Source organism: Equus caballus, chromosome 5 (genome assembly GCF_041296265.1).
Source record: "Equus caballus isolate H_3958 breed thoroughbred chromosome 5, TB-T2T, whole genome shotgun sequence".
Lineage (NCBI taxonomy): Eukaryota > Metazoa > Chordata > Mammalia > Perissodactyla > Equidae > Equus > Equus caballus.
The window spans coordinates 44,459,562-44,477,642 of record NC_091688.1 but is presented as its reverse complement, the minus strand read 5'-3'; the positions used below and the strand labels follow the sequence as shown (position 1 = coordinate 44,477,642).

Sequence of the window (18,081 nt, the reverse complement as noted above, 5' to 3'; positions counted from 1 at the left end):
TAAAGTGTACCATTCAGTGGTTTTTAGTATATTCACAGAGTTGTGCAATCATCACCACTATTAATTCCAGAATATTTTCAGTCATTCCTTCCAATCCTGACAATCACCAATCTACTTTCTGGATTGTTTCCACTTTTTGGCTATTATGAATAATGATGCTATGAATATTCATATACAAGTTTTTGAGTAAACATATGTTTTCAATTCTCTTGGTATATACCTAAGACTGGGATTGCTAGGTCGTATGGTAACTTTATGTATAATCTTTTGAGGAACTACCAGACTTTGTTCCAAAGCATCTGCTCCATTTTACATTCCTCCCAGGAGTGTATGAGGGTTCCAATTTCTCTACAGCCTCACCAACACTTATTATTATCCAGTCTTTTGGATTAGAGCCATCCTAGTGAATGTGAAGTGGTATCTTATTGAGGTTTTAGTTTTAATTTCCCTAATGGCATCTTTTTATGTGCTTATTGCCCATTTGTGTATCTTCTTTGGGGAAATATTTATTCAAATCCTTTGTCCATTTGAAAATTCAATTGCATTCTTGAGATGTAAGGGTTCCTTATATATTCTGCATACTAGATCCTTCTCAGATATATGATTTGGAAATGTTTAAAAGTTTTGTTCTCATTATGTGAGTTTTTCCTTCTTTCTTTCTTCATTTTTTTTACTCTTTTTTTTTTTTTTTGGTAAAGATTGGCAGCTGAGCTAACAACTTGCCAATCTTTTTTTTTTTTGCTTTTTCTCCCCAAATCCCCCCAGTAGATAGTTGTATACTTTTAGCTGTGGGTCTTTCCAGTTGTGGCATGTGGGATGCTGCCTCAGCATGGCTTGATGAGCGGTGCCATGTCCACATCCAGGATCCAAACCGGTGAAACCCTGGGCCGCTGAAGCAGAGTGCGCAGACTTAACCACTCAGCCATGGGGCTGGCCCCCTTTTTTACTTTCTTTATGATGTCAGTTTGAAACAAAAGTTTTTAATTTGATGAACTCCAATTTATGTATTTTTTTCTTTGGTTGCTTGTGCTTTGGTGTTGTATCTAAGAAGTCTTTGCCTAACCTAAGGTCACAAAGATTTATTCCTGTATTTTCTTCAAAGAGTTAAGAGTTTTAGCTCTTCGAATAGGTCTGGAATCCGTTTTGGATAAATTTTTGTGTATGGTGTGAGGAAGGGATCCAACTTCATTCTTTTGCATGTGGCTATCCATTTTTAACAACATCATTTGTTGAAAAGACTGTTCTTCCCCCATTGAATTATCTTGGCACCCTTGTCAAAAACAGTTGAGTGTATTTTTATTGTATTGAGCCCTGCCCGGTGGTGTAGCAGTTAAGCTCACGCACTCTGCTTTGGCAGCCTGGGGTTCACTGGTTCAGATCCTGGGCGTGGCCCTACACACTGCTTTTATCAAGCCATGCTGTGGCAGGTGTCCCACATATAAAATAGAGAAAGATGGACACAGATGTTAGCTCAGGGCCAGTCTTCCTCAGCAAAAAGAGGAGGATTGGTGGTGAATGTTAGCTCAGGGCTAATTTTCTTCTTTAAAAAGGCAGTAACAGTTTACTCTCCCACCAGCAGTGTATGAGGCTGCCTGTGTGGAATTAATTTAACTAGAGATTTCTTAACTAAACAGTGTTATTTTCCTTAATTCAGGTGTACTTGAAGGGGAGGTCTGGAGACAAGATGATCCATGAGAAGAATATTAACCAGCTGAAGAGTGAGGTCCAGTACATCCAGGAGGTGGGCACCCCATCCCTCTGTGGAAGTGACCTAGGTCACTTCTCTAAACCTCAGACTTTTTTGGCTTCCTTCTTTTCTTGGTTCCAGTTTTTCTCCCTTCTGCTCCCTTTGTGTCTCCAAAGTGCCACCATGCCCCTTAATGTGTCAAACATTATTTTTTACCCTTCCATTAATACCAATCCATTAATCAACAAGTACTTATTAAATACCATATGCCTAGGACTATCCCCCAGCCATCCTATCTAAATTGCCAGCCTTGCTTCTCCAGCTTTTCCTACCTCTCACCCTGGCTAATGTTTCTCCTTGGCACTTGTCACCATATAACATATTACATGTTTTATTTGTATTTTGTGTTGTGTGTCTCACCAGCTAGAATGTTAGCTCCACAGTGCAGGGGTTTTGTTTATTTTGTTGCTTGTGTAGGAGGGACTGGCCTGCAGCCCTACTTGACTAGGGTCCCTCCTTCCCCCGGCCAGTGCTTAGAACTGCACCTGACTCATAGGAGTGCAGGTTGGGGATGGTGAGTTGATGTGCTCTTCTTCCCTATCCCAAAGTTAAAGCTTCTCACCCTCCCCTCCCAGGCCAGGAACTGCCTGCAGAAGCTCCGGGAGGATATAAGTAGCAAGCTCGACAGGGATCCAGGAGGTTCTTTCCATGAACAGGAGATAGAGGTAATAGGAAATGATCCATGGTTGGGTCCCCACTGAGGAGGTGGGGTTGTGCCGGGCAGTCCCATTTACCAGTCACCCAGTGGGTGCTGAATCTAACATCACTGCCAGGAAAGGAGGGAATAGAGGTGGTGCTGGCTTCTCTGAGCACTTACAACCTTGTTAGGGCTCTCCAGCAGATGGGCTCTTGGATTTCCACATAGCAGCCTCTGTATAAGTACACCTGTTCCTAAAACACTGTACAAAAACTGAATTTATGTAAATAAGATTATTGTTAAGCTATTGACAAAACTTATCTATAAGGATTCTGTGTTCAATCTTTTTGTAATATAAAGTCTTATAAAGCAGACAATCACCTATAAATCCAAACTTCTCATAAGTTGATCTTGCTTCATTTGAGTGATACCTGCAGTGTAAGTTGGAAGTCTTGGTCCTTGTCTGTTATTTAGCTCTTGTATATATAGCTGTCTCTACCCTGCGGTGGGACACTCCTCAAGGTTAGGGTTCGCCTCCCATCTCTATATCCCCACACCCAGCACAGGGTCTGGGATGCAGAAGGTCATCAGGAAATGTTTGTTAGACTGAATTGACTGGAGAAGGCTTCTTGGGATGCATAATCCTGGGATTCTGCTTTTCAGCTTTTCTAAAATTTGAGGATAGAAATGTCCTCAAAGCAGAACTGTTTCTTCCATGACTTCACCCTCATCCTCCTTTAGATTCTGAGCTGTATCTCGTTCATTTGCATTTGGTTTGGGTGGAGTGGTCTTCGACCCCCTCGCCCCTGCTCTCATTCTCCTGAGGGGAACAGTGACCTAGCAGCTGGTGCCAGCAAAGTTCCTCTTTGGCTTGGGTTTGTACTAGGCTTGTGTGGCAGATTCCCTGTAATTTTCATTTTGCTTTGGCTGAAGGTAGGACTTGCACTGCCTGAGCTCACATCTGGCTGGTGGAGCTGCTTTGTCAGGTGACTGAAGAAACTCATGTGCTCGGAGACAGGCCCCAAGTCCAGGCCCCTTGTTTCCACAAACCAGCAGTCATGTGATAAATAATTAGGCTTTGGGTTGGAAAGAATTGCAGCAAATGCTGCTTCCTCTTTTGATTTACACTTTGTAAACATTGTCAGGATCCCTGAGGGGCAAGGGAGACTGTGACGGGCAGCTGCTTGCTTTCCCTGATCTGGGAGGAGTGAGCCTGCGTATTTTCCAGTCTGCTGAAAGGTTTTAGCTGAAGTTTCCCTCATCCTCCCTACAAGGCTAGAGTGTTCCCTCTCAAGGCCACACATGTTTCTCCACTCGCTCTCCGTTCCATGTTCCCACAGAACACTGGAAGTCCTTTTCCCCTTTTCTTCTTCTTCCTCTCTCTGCTCCCCTGCCGCCTTCTCTCTCTCTCTCTCTTTTTCTTTCTAAAATTTGAGATCTCAGGAGAATAATATTTCGAAGTTGGTTGCTTGGGACTGTTTTAACCACCAGTTTTATTTTTCTTTGAACAGGTGGTGCTAGAAAAGCCAAACGGCTTGAGTCAGAGTCCCACGACCCTGTGTAGCAGCCCGCCTGAGGTAGGTGACAGGGAAAACAGTGGTAACTGCTACTTAGCAAGGAGGCAGGAGATCCTGCTCCCTCATCCCTTTGGTTATTGCTTCCTCTCTCTCGCCAAATGTCAGAGTAGTACTTACTGGCTGTAAACATTCAAATAATGGAGAAACATATACAGCAGAAACTCTTCTTCCCCAATCCCACTCCTTGGAAGTACCCACTGTTGACAGATTGAAGCGGGTGGACCCTTTAGAGTGGCGCTTCTCAGCCTTCACCGCCGACTCGAGTGGCCTTGGAAGCTTTCAAGGATACGGTGCCTGTGAGCCAGCCCCAGAGACGGTTATTTAATTGGGCTGAGATGTGACCGGGGCATCAAGACTTTTAAAAGCTCTTCAGGTGATTTTAATGTAACCAGAGTTGAGTACCAATATTCTAGAGTGTTTTCCTATACACAGGCAACCATATTTAACTACCCTACATATATATATTGATATATACACGTCCCATATGTACATGTATCAATGTATGTATATAATATACACCCATTTTTCACAAATACGGGATCATGATAAATACCTTATTCCTTGCTTGTTTTTTTATTTTTTTAAACTGAAGCCTATACTATAGCCTTCTTTCCAGGTTAGTACATGTGGATCCACCTCATTCTTTTGAGTAATGACGTAGTATTTCCTGCCATGGCTGTACTTTTTTTTTTTTCACTTTCTTCTATAGATTTAATGAGGTATAATTGACAAATAACATGGCTGTACTTTTTAAAAAATGACATTTGTTACTATATTTTTTGTGATTATTTGGTAATATAAGATATGCTTATTGTAGAAAATTTGGAAAATTCAGAAACACAGAAAAGTGAAAGAAAAAATATCAATTGTAATTTACCCAGAGAGAAAACACAGTTTGGTGAAACTTCCTTTGTCTTTCCTTCAGTGCAAATATATACTTACAATACTGAGATTATACTGTATATAGCATTTCTTTGTATTTGTTTCTTTGCTTGGGTGGGTATTTTTTTGGATTGGATATTTTTGTTTTGTTTTATTTTTTTGTGTGGGACGAAGATTAGCCTTGAGCTAACATCAGTTGCCAATCTTCCTCTTTTTTCGCTTGAGGAAGACCAGCCCTGAGCTAATATTGTGCCAGTCCTCCTCCGCTTTATATGTGGATTGCTGCTGCAGCAGGGCTGATGAGTGGTGTAGGTCTGTGCCTGGGATCCGAGCCTGTGAACCAGGGCTGCTGAAGCAGAGCATGCTGAACTTAATCACTGTGCCACGGGGCCAGTCCCTGGATTGGGCTTTTTGGCCGTCAAGTGCAGAGTTGAATCAGACCTACACATCAGTTCGGGGCACATTATCATCGTTGGTCTCATGAAGGCCTCTCACTGGTTTTACTTTTTTTTTCCTCTCCCCTCCTCCGCTAAAAGGTACTCACTCTAATATATTTAATATATCATTTAAATATGCCTATGACATATGTTTTCAGTTTTCATAATGGGCTTGTGCTATATTTCTGTTTTTTCTTTTTTAATCCAACACCTATTTTTAGGTTCTATCTACGTTGTTGTGTTAAAATCTAGTTTGTTGTTTCTAACTCCTACATGTAAAGTTTTATAACTCCCTTATTTCTCTTCGTACTATATCAATGCAGATTTTCCATGTCACTATATAGTCTTATGAGAACATCATTTGAAATAAACATAATAGCTATGCTCCCGGGGCCTTCTAGGTCATTCTCACCTGCCCAGCAGCATAGGTCTGGACATAGGGGAGCTATAACCTATTGACGGCTAGATTGGGAATGTTGTGATTCTACCCCTCACTTTAGTTTTGCAGTTTGGATTTTTCTCTTCTCCTGAATCACCATATTTGGCAAATATGCTGTTGGCAACAAGTTATAACAACCCCTGGTGTTATCTGTTCAGCCTCTTTCTTCTCACAAGCTCCAAGCCCTACCGGATATTATCTTACTTATTTTTGAAGCAGCCTGTAAGGCAGGGCGTGAGGAGGCATCTTCTCACAGTTCACAGATAAAGAAATGAAGGCCCACGGGACTCAGTAATGACCCAGTGACTGGGACCCTGTCACCCTCCCCCTCATTAAGAGCTCTGTGCTCTGGTTTGAAGGTTTTGCTGCTTCCCACTGTGCAAGACGGGGAGATTTTTCTGTCAGGCTCACAGGAAGCTGGTAACTGAAGTATCTCGTACCTGTTCAGCAGAGATGGGGGCGAGACCCTACTTGCCAGCTCAGCCCTAACCACCAACCCACGATTGGGTGTGTCTTGGAGAGAGACTCATAGTAACCTTGTTGAGACACCTTTGCCTACATCAAATCAGATTCCTGGACTTACTGGGTGCCTTTGTCCTAAACCTGCCTGTCCATCGGTAACCCTTTATGTGCCAATCTCTGTGCTAGGTGCAGAGAACAACGAAAGATGTGCCTTTGGGATGCGCCCCTTGTGATGGGTGTGGCACAGTCCCTGCCCCTGGGGAACGTGGTCCCTGCTCTCAGAGAGCTTGAGTCTGAGGGCCACACACATGAGGACAGCATAAACCTGTCTGGTTTTTTTGTTTTTCTTTTTAAAGATTTTCCTTTTCCTTTTTTTCTCCCAAAGACCCCCGGTACATAGTTGTGTATATTTTTAGTTGTGTGTCCCTCTAGGTGTGGCATGTGGGACGCCACCTCAATGTTGCTTAATGAGCGGTGCCATGTCTGCGCCCAGGATTCGAACTGGTGAAACCTTGGGCCACCAAAGCAGAGCGTGCAAACTTAACCACTCGGCCACGGGGCCGGCCCCTAAACCTGTCTGTTAATCAGTCACTTGATACATGTATAGAAATTACTGAGTGTGTCCTAAAATAATCGGGTGATTTGATGCTAGTTGAGTTCTTTAGGGTATGAAGAGAAGAGAGTATTTCCGTATGAATAATTCAGAACTCCTGAGTGTGTAAGACTAACTCTCCCCTTGATGTGAATTCTTTAGGGAGGGTGGTCTGGACAAGATGGTCTAAACAAGTATGCATGTTGAGGGGACCTTCTCTTACCCAGTTACAAACATATTGGCTTCACCTTGTCTTCCCTGCTCTGGCTTTAGGCGGACATCTGTATAAATGAAGATGTTGAGAGCTTGAGGAAGACTGTGCAGGACTTGCTTGCTAAGCTACAGGAGGCTGAGCGGCAGCACGAGTCAGACCGTGTGGCTTTTGAGGTGAGATGTGGGATTTAGGGAGAAGGTACCCTAAGGGTTCAGCCAGTGGATACAGGCGCCAGTGACTTTCTCGGTATAGACTTCCCATCTTTCTGGCTGGGTGCCATCAACTGGAAAGGCGAGGCTTTGAGGCCTAGGGCACTTCCTATCTGCTTTTCCCTCTTCTGGATATTTACAGTTTTTGCTGTCCAAGACTAGCCCATAGTTTGAAAGTCAGCTTTTGATCCTCTGCTTTACTGTAGTTGAGCAGTGGTGCTGGTCTGGGATAGCAGGTAATTCAGAAGTCATTTCTTTAAGTACCACAGTAAGAATTACTGGGCTCTAGGCACCAAGGCAAGGACTGTTGCTGTCAAGTTCACCACTGCATCCCCTGTGTCTGGCACAATACCTGGTATGAGGTGGGCTCCTTGTAAGTGTGGACTGAATGAATCTGTGTGGTCATAGAAAGAATTGTACCCATGAATCAGATGACTTTAGATATGTCCTTGGCTTTGTGATCTTGAAAGTGTATCTCAGTTATTGTTATAAAAGAAATACTAGATTATCATAGAAGATTAAAAAAATACAAAAGTCTATACAGAGAGAGTGAAAGCGCCCCAGTATTAAGTGTGATGTCTTCTATACTTTCCGGAAAATTCTTTGAGTATAAAATGAGGTACATTGGGCAAACACTGGGCATTTGTTTTAACTAGTCTGTGTAAGATTAACCATCTGTTATCTGCTGTTGTTCACCCACATGGAAAGTATTTTTTATGTCATAAATATGTAATGACAGGATTATCTCCTGCCCAGGCATGCCAGGAGCTGGCGAAGAGAGTAAGGCCAGCCTGAACTCTTTTTTTTCATGGAACTAAGAGAATTTTTGAGAGGAAGATTGAGGGTGAGGAAGAAGGGCGCTGAGCAGGATCAACTGCCTACAGAGTAGTTGAAGTCTTATTTGTGCAAGTAGAGCCTCCCTCAGCATGTTTCAACTTTTGTAAAAAGGGATCATGAAATATATCTCACAAGTTTGGTGTGCGAATTGAGTGAGATAATATATGTAAATATATTCATTACTCTAAAGGGTTTTGGAAACATAAGATGTCCTGTATTTTTCTTAGTGGTCAATTTAACAAGAGGGGTAAATAGTTTGGACTTGAGGTAATACTAAGATTAGTTTGGTCTCAGAACTAGAAAGCTGTACAGTGAAGGAGTCAGCTGCATCTATTTCAGATTCTACAGTTTGGATAGTTTGGTCGGCGATGTATCTGCTTGGCGACCAGCTACTCCCTACTTTCTTGGAGCAGAACAGGAGGATGGGAAGGTTGAGGCTGTAGCACTAACCCGACTGTGAATTTTGGAAAGAAATTTCTGCATCGAGGGGTATTATAAAGGGGTCAGTTTCGGCTACACACAGAGGGCTCTGCTAACCCTGGGTTTCAAAGCTTGAGTAAGTGTCCTGAGTAAAACCTGAGGCCAGAAGGCTCCTGACATGTAGTCACATGCCCACAGGTTCTTAGGAGGGGCTGCCTTTCAACCCCATGGTCTGTAGCACCCACCCGTGATAGGAAGTGCGCTCTGGGCTGTTCCTGCTGGTGGGGTGTTTGGCACAGCCTCTTGTGATTAAGAGGGTCCTTTAGGGCAGGGCTGGATGGAGCTACAGGGACAGGTGTGGCAGGGGAGGGTGTTTTTTCCCGTGATCTTACGGCAGGGTGGGTCAGGATCAGTCCATGGCCCGTTAACGCTGTGCTCTGAGCACACCTCAGCCTAGGTGCTGTGTTTATGTACAGAAATGAGAGGCCTTGTTTTTAAGTTCCTGCTCATGGGGCTGGCCTGTTCCAGGATAAAATGAGACATTTGAAGACTTTTCTTAGAGTGTCCTAGTGAATTACACTCTCTGGTCTACTTTTCTGAACCTGGGGGTAGGAAGGGCAAGATTGTCAATTACCTGAAAACCTGCTATTAAGCTTGGGTTTCTCGTTCCACTGGCTTCTTGCTGTCAGGAAGGATTTGCATCGAGTTTGCTGTGGAGAGGGCTAGTGTGCAGCATGGACACGTCCCATTACACATCATCTTTGTGCTTTGCTTTCTCCTCCTTGATTCTGACTTTGGGAGGAGCCAGACAAACTGGCTGCTGGTGTTGTGTTTTCCCCAGGGCTGGTTAGACTTTCTAGAGGTTACCTGGATTCTTTTTTAGTCAGTGACTGGGGAGTCAGTGTGGGGTAACTGGGAAGCATTGAAATGGATGATGCAGCAGCTGATTCTAGCATTGCCTCTGTCATTCACTAGTTGTATAACTTTGAATAGGTCAGTTGACCTTTAGTTGTGAAAGGGGAGGGTTGGTCTAGATGAACATCAGTTCCGTTCATGACTTTATGGAGCAGTGACTGTGTGCTGGCTACTGTGCTGAGCTCTGGAAATGTAGTGGTGCCCAAAGTCTCTGCCGTCATGAAGCTGACGGTCTACAGGGAGGTGCACACAGGCGACCAGGCAAAATCTGCTCAGTGGTGGAGGAGGGAAGAGCCATGTGTCCTCTGCGGGCTCCTCACCTAGGCTTGGAGGCTCCTTGGAAGGAGTGTCTAAGCTGAGACCTGAAGGATAATGAGTTGGCAAAATGCATGCGGAGGAAAGAAGGCAAGTTCTTACTTTACTTTTTCATTCTAAAATTCTGCTTCTTTCCTTTCCAAATTGGCTTATCATCTTAAATAAAAAACATTCTTCCTGGTGTTTAGTACCCCTCCAGGTGCCAGTTTGGCCTTGTATGCAGGCTGCGATATTGTTTGAAGTGAGGGCAAAGAAGAGTAGGGAAACAGAAGGAAGGACGTGGAGATAGCCTCTCCTGGATTCTTTGCATTTGCATTAGTAGGAAAGCCACAATGCTGGGTTCAGCTTGGGTGGCACTGGAGGCCTGGTGAGGATGTTGAAGTCAGCCCTCTGGAAAGTGGTACTTGTGGGTTGCAGGTGTCACTCTAAAGTAAAGCTCAGTTCACACTGTGCCAGTTAACCCTGGAAATAGAGTTAATCTGCTAGTCCCCTGAGTGGTCCCAGAACAGTGAATGGGAGATGGTGCACTCATCAGAGTTGCCTGCCTTCTCCCATCACTGCACCCAGATTTCTAGGTTCTTTTCTAAGGGTTTTATCCACATCTGCTCTTTTCTTCCCCCAACTTCACACATCCCCATCCTGTGTCTTAGGTCACACTCAGTCGGTACCAGAGAGAAGCAGAACAGAGTCGTGTGGCCCTTCAGAGAGTGGAGGACAGAGCGGAGCAGAAAGAGGCGGAAGTTGGAGAGTTGCAGAGGCGCTTGCTAGGAATGGAGACGGTAACCTCTGAAGTCTTGCTCTTCAGCGCCTAGACTGCTGGGCCAGAAGGTGCCCCGGGATTGACTGAGATGGTTGTGGAAGCTCTTCTTTTCTGAGCGGCTCCAGAAAAGCACACTTTACAGCTTCCTTTGGCAAATATCTTTGGGTACCTTTTAGTCCTTAAGGAATGGGACTGTCTTTCTCTCATCTAACTTCAGCCATTGCTAACCAGAGTCGAACCCATTTCCATTTTAGTCCGATTCTTGTACATCTGCCCTTTATGGGCTTTTGAAGGCTGTTTTTAAGGAACCACGCAGCCTGGTTTCTTGGGGATTGGCAGCCGTAGCTGGCAGGTGGGCCTGGATAACACAGGACCAGGCTCTCCTCCACCCAGGCAGCTGGGTGAGGCTGGGAAGTTTCTCTGTGCTGAGGGTGGGAAGGGTTATCCCTGACAGGGGAGGGCGCCCCATCAAACCAGCTTGGCTTGTTGCTTTTTGGCAGGTGTCCCAGGCCCAGTAGGGGCTGAGTCCCAGCCCTAGTGCCCATTTCATCCCAAATGCAGAAACTGTTGCCATTTCTTGATTCTAGATTTTCTTTCTTTGGCCCGTCCAGGAGCATCAGGCCTTACTGGCGAAAGTCAAGGAAGGTGAGACAGCCCTGGAGGAACTTCGGAGCAAGAATGTTGACTGCCAAGCAGAACAAGAAAAGTAAGAGCCCTTGTTCACTATGAAGTTGGGGTGCAGGGAGGGGAGGGTGGGCCATGCAGCCTGCAGCTCCCGTGGTGGCCAGACCTGGAGAGGAAGCTGGTGCTGATGTCAGATCTTCCAGCTCTGACTCACAGTGTGCCTGCTCAGGGTGGGGCCCTGCCCAGGGAGATACTGTTTGGGAGACTGCCATCTCCGGGGAGTTCATTTTCTGTGGAGTAATAACCTAAAGCAAAGGCTGTCACAGTTTTAGAGCGAAGGTCAAGTGAGAGCTGGTAGAGCCTTGGCCGTTGCAGCACCTCCTTCCACGGGTTGTTACACTGGATGTGAGTGTGACATTATGGCACCACAGTCTTCTCCCCCCAAAACAAAAACCGACTAGAAACTACTTGAGGGTAAAATTGAATAACTTCCTCACAAGTTGTGTTGGTGAAAAATACAGCACCCATCTCCGTGAAGAGATACTGAACTTCCTTTTACTTGAAGCAACTCAGAAACTGAGAACCACCTGTCAGCAGTAATAGATAGGAGATCTCTGAAATCCTTTCTACTCCAGAGTTAGAGGGTTTTGCAAATTCCCTCTGATTAGAGGGGATGAGAGGCCGCAGACCAGTGAAACGTACGTGCAAAGATTGGGTCATCCTGGACCTTCATGAATTCGGAAAACGAATTTGGAAATTCTTTATGCCATTGGCAATTAATAAATAAGATCTGGAATGGTGAATCAAATTTAACAGCATGTTGGATCTGGTCTTCATTGTATATGTTGGACTTTTTCAAGTTCAATAGACGTTATCTGAAGGGCCTTCTAAGGCATTCCAAGACTAACAGACACAATCCTTGCCTTCTTGGACCCCTCAGTGTGCTGGGGGCATTTTCTCTTCCTCGGGAATACCTCAATCTAGGCCTGCCTTGCATGGAAGATGCAGACATCTTCTTGTAGCCTCCTTTTGGACTCGACTTCCTAGTAGAATTGTTTTAAATTACTCGGCACTCTCTTCCTCAGTGGTCGAGGTGCTCACAGGAAGGTGACTGAGAGGAAGGAGCAGGAGAAACAAAAAGACCAGATAATCTAAAACCGAGGCTTAGGAATGGCAGGTGGTAGCTATGCATCATAAATGGTGGTTTTTTAAAATAAAAGGAGACTGAGAAATAGGGCACTGGAGAGCTGAGGGTGGAAACTTAGAGTGTTTGGAGTTTAGGAAGGGTGTTGGGGGACTCAGCTTGCATTGTACCCCAAGCCCTTGAACTCCTGGACACTCTCCCCAGTCACTTGGCCTTTGGGGATGTTGGCACAGTTTGCTTGAAAGATGCAGAGGAGACTGCAGTGTGTGGCCGTTGGGGGACTTTGATACAGACTTGTGTGAAGAGGCTTTCAGGATCATCAAATCTTAATTTCCTCTTGATATAAAATCACTGCCATGGGGGCCAGCCCCGTGGCCGGGTGGTTAAGTTTGCGTGCTCTGCCTCGGTGGCCCAGGGTTTCGCCGGTTTGAATCCTGGGTGCAGACATAGCACCGCTCATCAGGCCACGCTGAGGCAGCGTCCCACATGCCACAACTGGAAGGACCCACAACTAAAATATACAACTATGTACTGGGGGGCTTTGGGGAGAAAAAGGAAAAATAAAATCTTAAAAAAAAAAAATCTGTGCCAACAGCTTGATGGTATTGGGTATAATCATCCCAGCTCCTGCTTGATTCTTTCCAGGAGTGAGGAGCTCATTACACATGAGGCAGTCCACTTTCTGACAGCTTTAATAGTGAGAAAGTCTTCTGTGTTAACATAAGAATGGCTTCCCTGGCACGCCTACCTGCTGGTTCTAGTTTTGCCCACTAGAGCTATCCAGAATGACTTCTCCCTTCTAAGCTTTCTGAGCTTGTTTCTCTGTTTGCACTAGATGATCTCTAGTGATGCTTCCACTGTGACGTTCTAAGGTACGCCCCCTTCCTTAGGGCAGACCACTGGGGAATCGGGCAGAGGGAATCACACCTGATGGAAACCCCCTGAGCCCAAGGCTCTTCCTGTGACTGAGCAGAGAAAGCATCTTTTCCCCTTGCCTCAGCCTTCTGGTCTTTATCGCCAGGGCTGCTAACCTGGAAAAGGAAGTGGCTGGGTTGCGGGAGAAGATCCACCACTTGGATGACATGCTTAAGAGCCAGCAGCGGAAAGTCCGGCAAATGATAGAGCAGGTAAGCAGGGTCAGATCTTACCCTGCCCTGGGTTGCCGCCTCTGGAAGTCACTGCATTGAGTCTAGCCCTGTTTTCCTACCAAGTCTCCGCTTCATTTATTTATTCTCCTGGGGAGCTTGGCTTATATTCATAAGTGGCCCATAAAACATTTGTGGCTACCAATTACCAGGTTTGGATGATTAGGATTTGCTTTTCTCCCATCTTTCCCCTACGTTTTTGGTCACTTGCCTTCTGCTTTCCAATGGGAAAAAAAGGAAAAGGTGTGTCTTTCTTATGCTCTGAAGAGTGCTGGTAAATGAGTAATTAAGTCACAAACTCACTTATCTGTGTGCAGATTATCAGCCTTGTAACTCATGGCAGATTGTCTGCCTTCCCCCACCTGAACTTTAGGGTAGTGCACTCAGGATACGTCCGTTTGCAGAGTTGTTTTGAGACCTTTAGACCCTTTCCTTGGGAGGGCATATTTGCTGCAAGTCAGCTCCACGAGGGCTGGGATTTTTCTTTTTTGTTCACTACTGTTTCCCATTGTCTAGAGAAGCCCCTGCCATATAGTAAGCACTCATTAAATATTTCTTGAATGAATAAATAATTTGTATTTCCCGAAGTCAAATGGAATGTTTTTAACTCATCCAATATTTTGAATTATCAGGGTGGTGTTCCCCTCACAATCCCCACCTCCATACCGGGGATAATCGAGAGTTTAACACTGACTGGAATGAGGCTTTTAGAGAAGAGCTAAGCAAGTCATGTGAGAGCTGCAAAACTCTGCCTTTTGTCTCTGCTGGCTCCCCCAGCAGCAGGGCGAAGTTTGATGAGTGTGTAATGAGTCATTTCAAAATGAGCTCCAGTTTCTCCCACATCTTTGCAGCTCCAGAATTCAAAAGCTGTGATCCAGTCAAAGGACACCACCATCCAGGAGCTCAAGGAGAAAATTGCCTACCTAGAAGCAGAGGTGTGTGCACTGGGCAGGGAGCAGGCTCTTGAAGAGAAGACTGGACATAAGGGAGAGAGAGGTTCTGGAGGGGGGGTCTTGGTCCTGTCTAGCTGCTGCTCAGAAGTGAGTATCTGGAATGGTTGGTTGATCTTCAGTTCAGCTGAGTAAACGTTTTCTGAGAACCTTCAGGGAGTTGCTAACAATGGTAAGACCGTCCCCCCTCTGAAGGGATATATCATCATGGTGCGAGCTCCGGACCATGGCAGCATGGAGGTGAGCCCTTCATTCTGACCATGTGGGCTTAGCAGTGGGGCTGACAGTGGAGCTGGGCTTTGAAGGAAGAGGCATTCTATAGGTGGTGTCTCCTCCATGGCTAAGGTGATGGGCTCAGTTAGCTAAAGAGTTCTTCTTGGTCTAATTTCTGCCTACCTCAGAGCCCTTGCTGTCTGCTGACTACCTAAAGATTGCTTTGTGGCCACTGTGTGAAGATCCCTTGTAGTGGGGGAGACAAAAAGAAAGGGGAGACAGCGTTGTTATCTCCAGGGAGTTTTCAGTCTAGATGTAGAGATAAAATACTTAAAAAAAAAAGATCTAAGATACTTTATAGAAAAGCATATCAACAAAGGCAAGTAAATATCTCAACTGACTACAGGAAATTATGTACAGGAAATGATCAGTGCTGCACAGAGCTGTTGAGGGAACGCATCCTCAAGGAGGGAGGCTGGAGCAAGTACTGGAGGGAGAGAGCAATCTGGAGTGGTGAAGATGAGGCGACAGGCAGGGCATCCTGGTGGTGGCACGTGTGGTAGGGGCGAGGGTGGCAGCAGCACAAACACAGAGGTGGAGAGACCAGAATAAGCTAGTTAAATGTGACAAATGGCAAGCCAAAAAAAGGCCAGTTCTAACTTTACGACTTGTATCGTAGAATTTAGAGATGCACGACCGGATAGAACACCTGATAGAAAAACAAGTCAGTCATGGCAACTTCAGCACCCGGGCCAAGACGGAGAACCTGGGCAGGTGAGTGGGCGTGCCTGGAGTGGGGCGCAGGGAGGCAGTAGGGGAAAGGACAGAGCTATGGGAAACTTGTAGTGCTAAGGCAAGGACAAGGCTCTTTAAATCCAACTTTATTCTCTCAGTGTCTAATCTGACCCATTCTCCACCTGAACCTTTTCCTGACCAGGTTAGAGCAGAGCCTGATACCACAACCCCATGGAGGCCCATGAGCAGCTGCTAGAGGTGTATGAACCCCCTGAAATTGTATGCAAAGATTGTATATGTGTAATATGTGCACATTTCTAGGGACGGGTGCTTTTGTTTCTAAGAGATTCTCAAAAGTCCAAGACTTTGAAAAAATCAAGAATCACAGCCATGCCCACTTCTTAGTTGTTTAACTACCCTCTCTCTTTTCATCACCCCTGCCATCAGACAAAGTACCACCCCCAAGTCTTCTCTTGGATGTCACTGACAATGACTGTTTCAAAGCATTTGGAACCCAAGAGATCAGCCGACATGGAAGTGTAGAATTCCAGAGGCAGACATGGAGGGGTGGGCAACCACACAGCACTCAGTGTTTCCAACTTTCTTTTCAGCGTTAGGATATCCAAGCCTCCCAGCCCAAAGCCCATGCCTCTCATCCGAGTGGTGGAAACATGAGCGGAAGGAGACGGATGCTGCTGTTGCCGCCACCTCTCGCCTGCGGAGAAGCCCACCACCCCTGTAGGCTGTTAGCACTGGTGTTGACCTCCTTACTGTTCCCTGGCTGCACTCAGGGCTTGGGGTTCATGTGTCCCGCCATTTCCAAACTCCTGTCCTCTGTATGCTGGGTGGATGGAGGATGGACAACCCCTCTGGGCGCTGTAGCCTTTTGGAGGACGGCATCCTGCTGGCAGGAGCCAGGGCAGTACCCTTATTCCTGTAGTTACTATTCTTCTCTGTAGCAGAGCCTCCCTTGTGTTGTAGCCTGGAGTGCAGCTGCCCCAGAAGCCAGGCCTTCATCAGGTCGGGAGAGGTGACCAGATTTACTTCAGCCCTAGAAGCTGGAGGCACAGATGTCCACAGTGATTGGAGAGTGTCCTGGGGGAAGGAAGTTTCCTCCACAAACACAGCTCAGTTCTTAGCAACAAACTGTTTTCTACTTGCTCCACCCTCAGTGCATGCTGACCAGGTCTCCTACAGTTAGACAATGCAGCTACCTGTCGTGGCCTGGTCAGAGTCAGTGAGCCTCGACTTTGACTGGATGGCCTTGTCTTCCTGGGGAGAAGGGAATGTCCATTCAGGGAGTAGCTTTCAGCAGAAAGATCCTCTAGGGCCACGGACAGTTACATGTGACTTCTCTCTGCTGTGAAGACTCCTATAATCTCTTAGGGTTTCCCCTAAGATGCAGTGCAAGGTACACCTCAGTCTTCTTGACTCAGAACCTAAAAACTGTTTTCACTGGGTTTCATCAATCTCAGTGAAACTGATTGTATTTATTTTGCTAAATTATTGGTGTTTTGCTTACATCTCACTACAGATTTAATAGTAGAGCTCTACAGCCTTCTCTTTCAGTGTTTGCATTTGCTCAACACTGGGAAAATGTCACTCCCGCTGGACTTGTTGATTTCAGAATGACATTGTTATAAATCTTTTTCTCTCTTTCCTCTGCCTGCTTTTTTCCTTTCCTCCTCCTAACCTGCTCTGTACCTCAGGAGGGACGTATATTTGTCCTGAGGTGTCTGGGTCTGTGTGTTGTTTGGGGAAAGAAGGCAATCAGGACTCTTGGGGAGGGACTGAGTTCTTCCCCTAACCCCTCTGCACCCCTCTGCTCCGTAATCTGTTTTCTTGGCTCTGAACGACCTGCCACTCATCGTGTTCTGTTTAGGGCTCTTCCTACAGCCTCAAGAAGGAGGCACACATCAGAATGTGGCACTGTAGGACACAGAAAAATTAAAAACAAACGTGGATTAAGTCTTTAGGTTCTACCTGGCTCAAAACCAGAAGTCTACATCTGTGTGTTTCTGTGTTCCAAGACTGGGCTCATGTGTGGCTTTGTCCATATGGCGTTCTGATGTTCTTCACGCAGCTTCCTCATTTGTGAAACAAGGGGTCAGATCGGGTGATCTCCATGGGCCCTTCTAGTCCTGATATTTCTTTCTCTGTCATATTCTTTCTATGGTGAATTTAATAAATTATGTTAATATGTCTCTTTGAGCTCTTGGCCTGGTTTCTTTTCACTTTTTGGGGAGGATGAAAGAACATAATTTCAGTGTCCCTTGAAGATGGGCACCCTGTTGTCCACATTTGGAAGGTTTGGTCCAGACATCCCAATATTATGATATGAGGACTTTGTGGCATTCGGAGGAGTTAGAATGTCCCTCTGGAGCAGCTCAGCTCTGTGGTCTGAGTCTTCATTGTAGGAGGTGGCCCCTAACTTTAGCTTGGACCCTGTCTGGGTGGTGACCACGTGGGATCTCCTCCTCAGTTGGAAAAGAAGAACTGGTCAGTGGCAGAAGTCCTGTGGTTACGTAGAGATTGACCAGTCAGCACTGGAGGTAGATGAGTAATTCCACGTCCTTTGCAGAAATGAAAAGCACTCTGGAGATGCTGACTGCAGCTCTTTAAGGGTTCAGTTTTTGGCTATCTCTGGGCATCCTTTAATTAGTCCAATGATCTTTTTTCTTTCTGCCAAGAATGCAGTTGACTGCAGGGCTCAACGGGGACATAACTAAATTTATACAAATCTTCTCTGAACCAAAGAAACTGGAAATACAACCTCCTTCATCCCTGGTCATTCCCCTTCTGGCACCCCGTTCTTCTTCAATTGAAA

At 45.7% G+C, this 18,081-nt stretch overlaps 1 protein-coding gene across 4 annotated transcripts in view; it reads left to right on the top strand.

Moving 5' to 3' along the window:
- TUFT1 (tuftelin 1) overlaps nt 1–17,465 on the top strand; it is a 33,975-nt gene extending 16,510 nt beyond the window's left edge. For 2 of the 4 annotated variants that reach the window (XM_001492357.7, XM_003365031.5), the window contains 10 exons: nt 1,655–1,741; nt 2,323–2,412; nt 3,896–3,961; nt 7,047–7,160; nt 10,334–10,462; nt 11,055–11,149; nt 13,233–13,338; nt 14,208–14,291; nt 15,199–15,293; nt 15,866–17,465. In XM_001492357.7, coding sequence (XP_001492407.3) covers nt 1,655–1,741; nt 2,323–2,412; nt 3,896–3,961; nt 7,047–7,160; nt 10,334–10,462; nt 11,055–11,149; nt 13,233–13,338; nt 14,208–14,291; nt 15,199–15,293; nt 15,866–15,929 — 930 coding nt within the window. In that variant the 3' untranslated portion in view covers nt 15,930–17,465. The remainder of the gene's footprint in view (nt 1–1,654; nt 1,742–2,322; nt 2,413–3,895; nt 3,962–7,046; nt 7,161–10,333; nt 10,463–11,054; nt 11,150–13,232; nt 13,339–14,207; nt 14,292–15,198; nt 15,294–15,865) is intronic. The other 2 variants (XM_005610130.4, XM_014739936.3) reach the window with 1 other exon arrangement.
- The last annotated feature ends 616 nt before the right edge of the window (nt 17,466–18,081 follow it).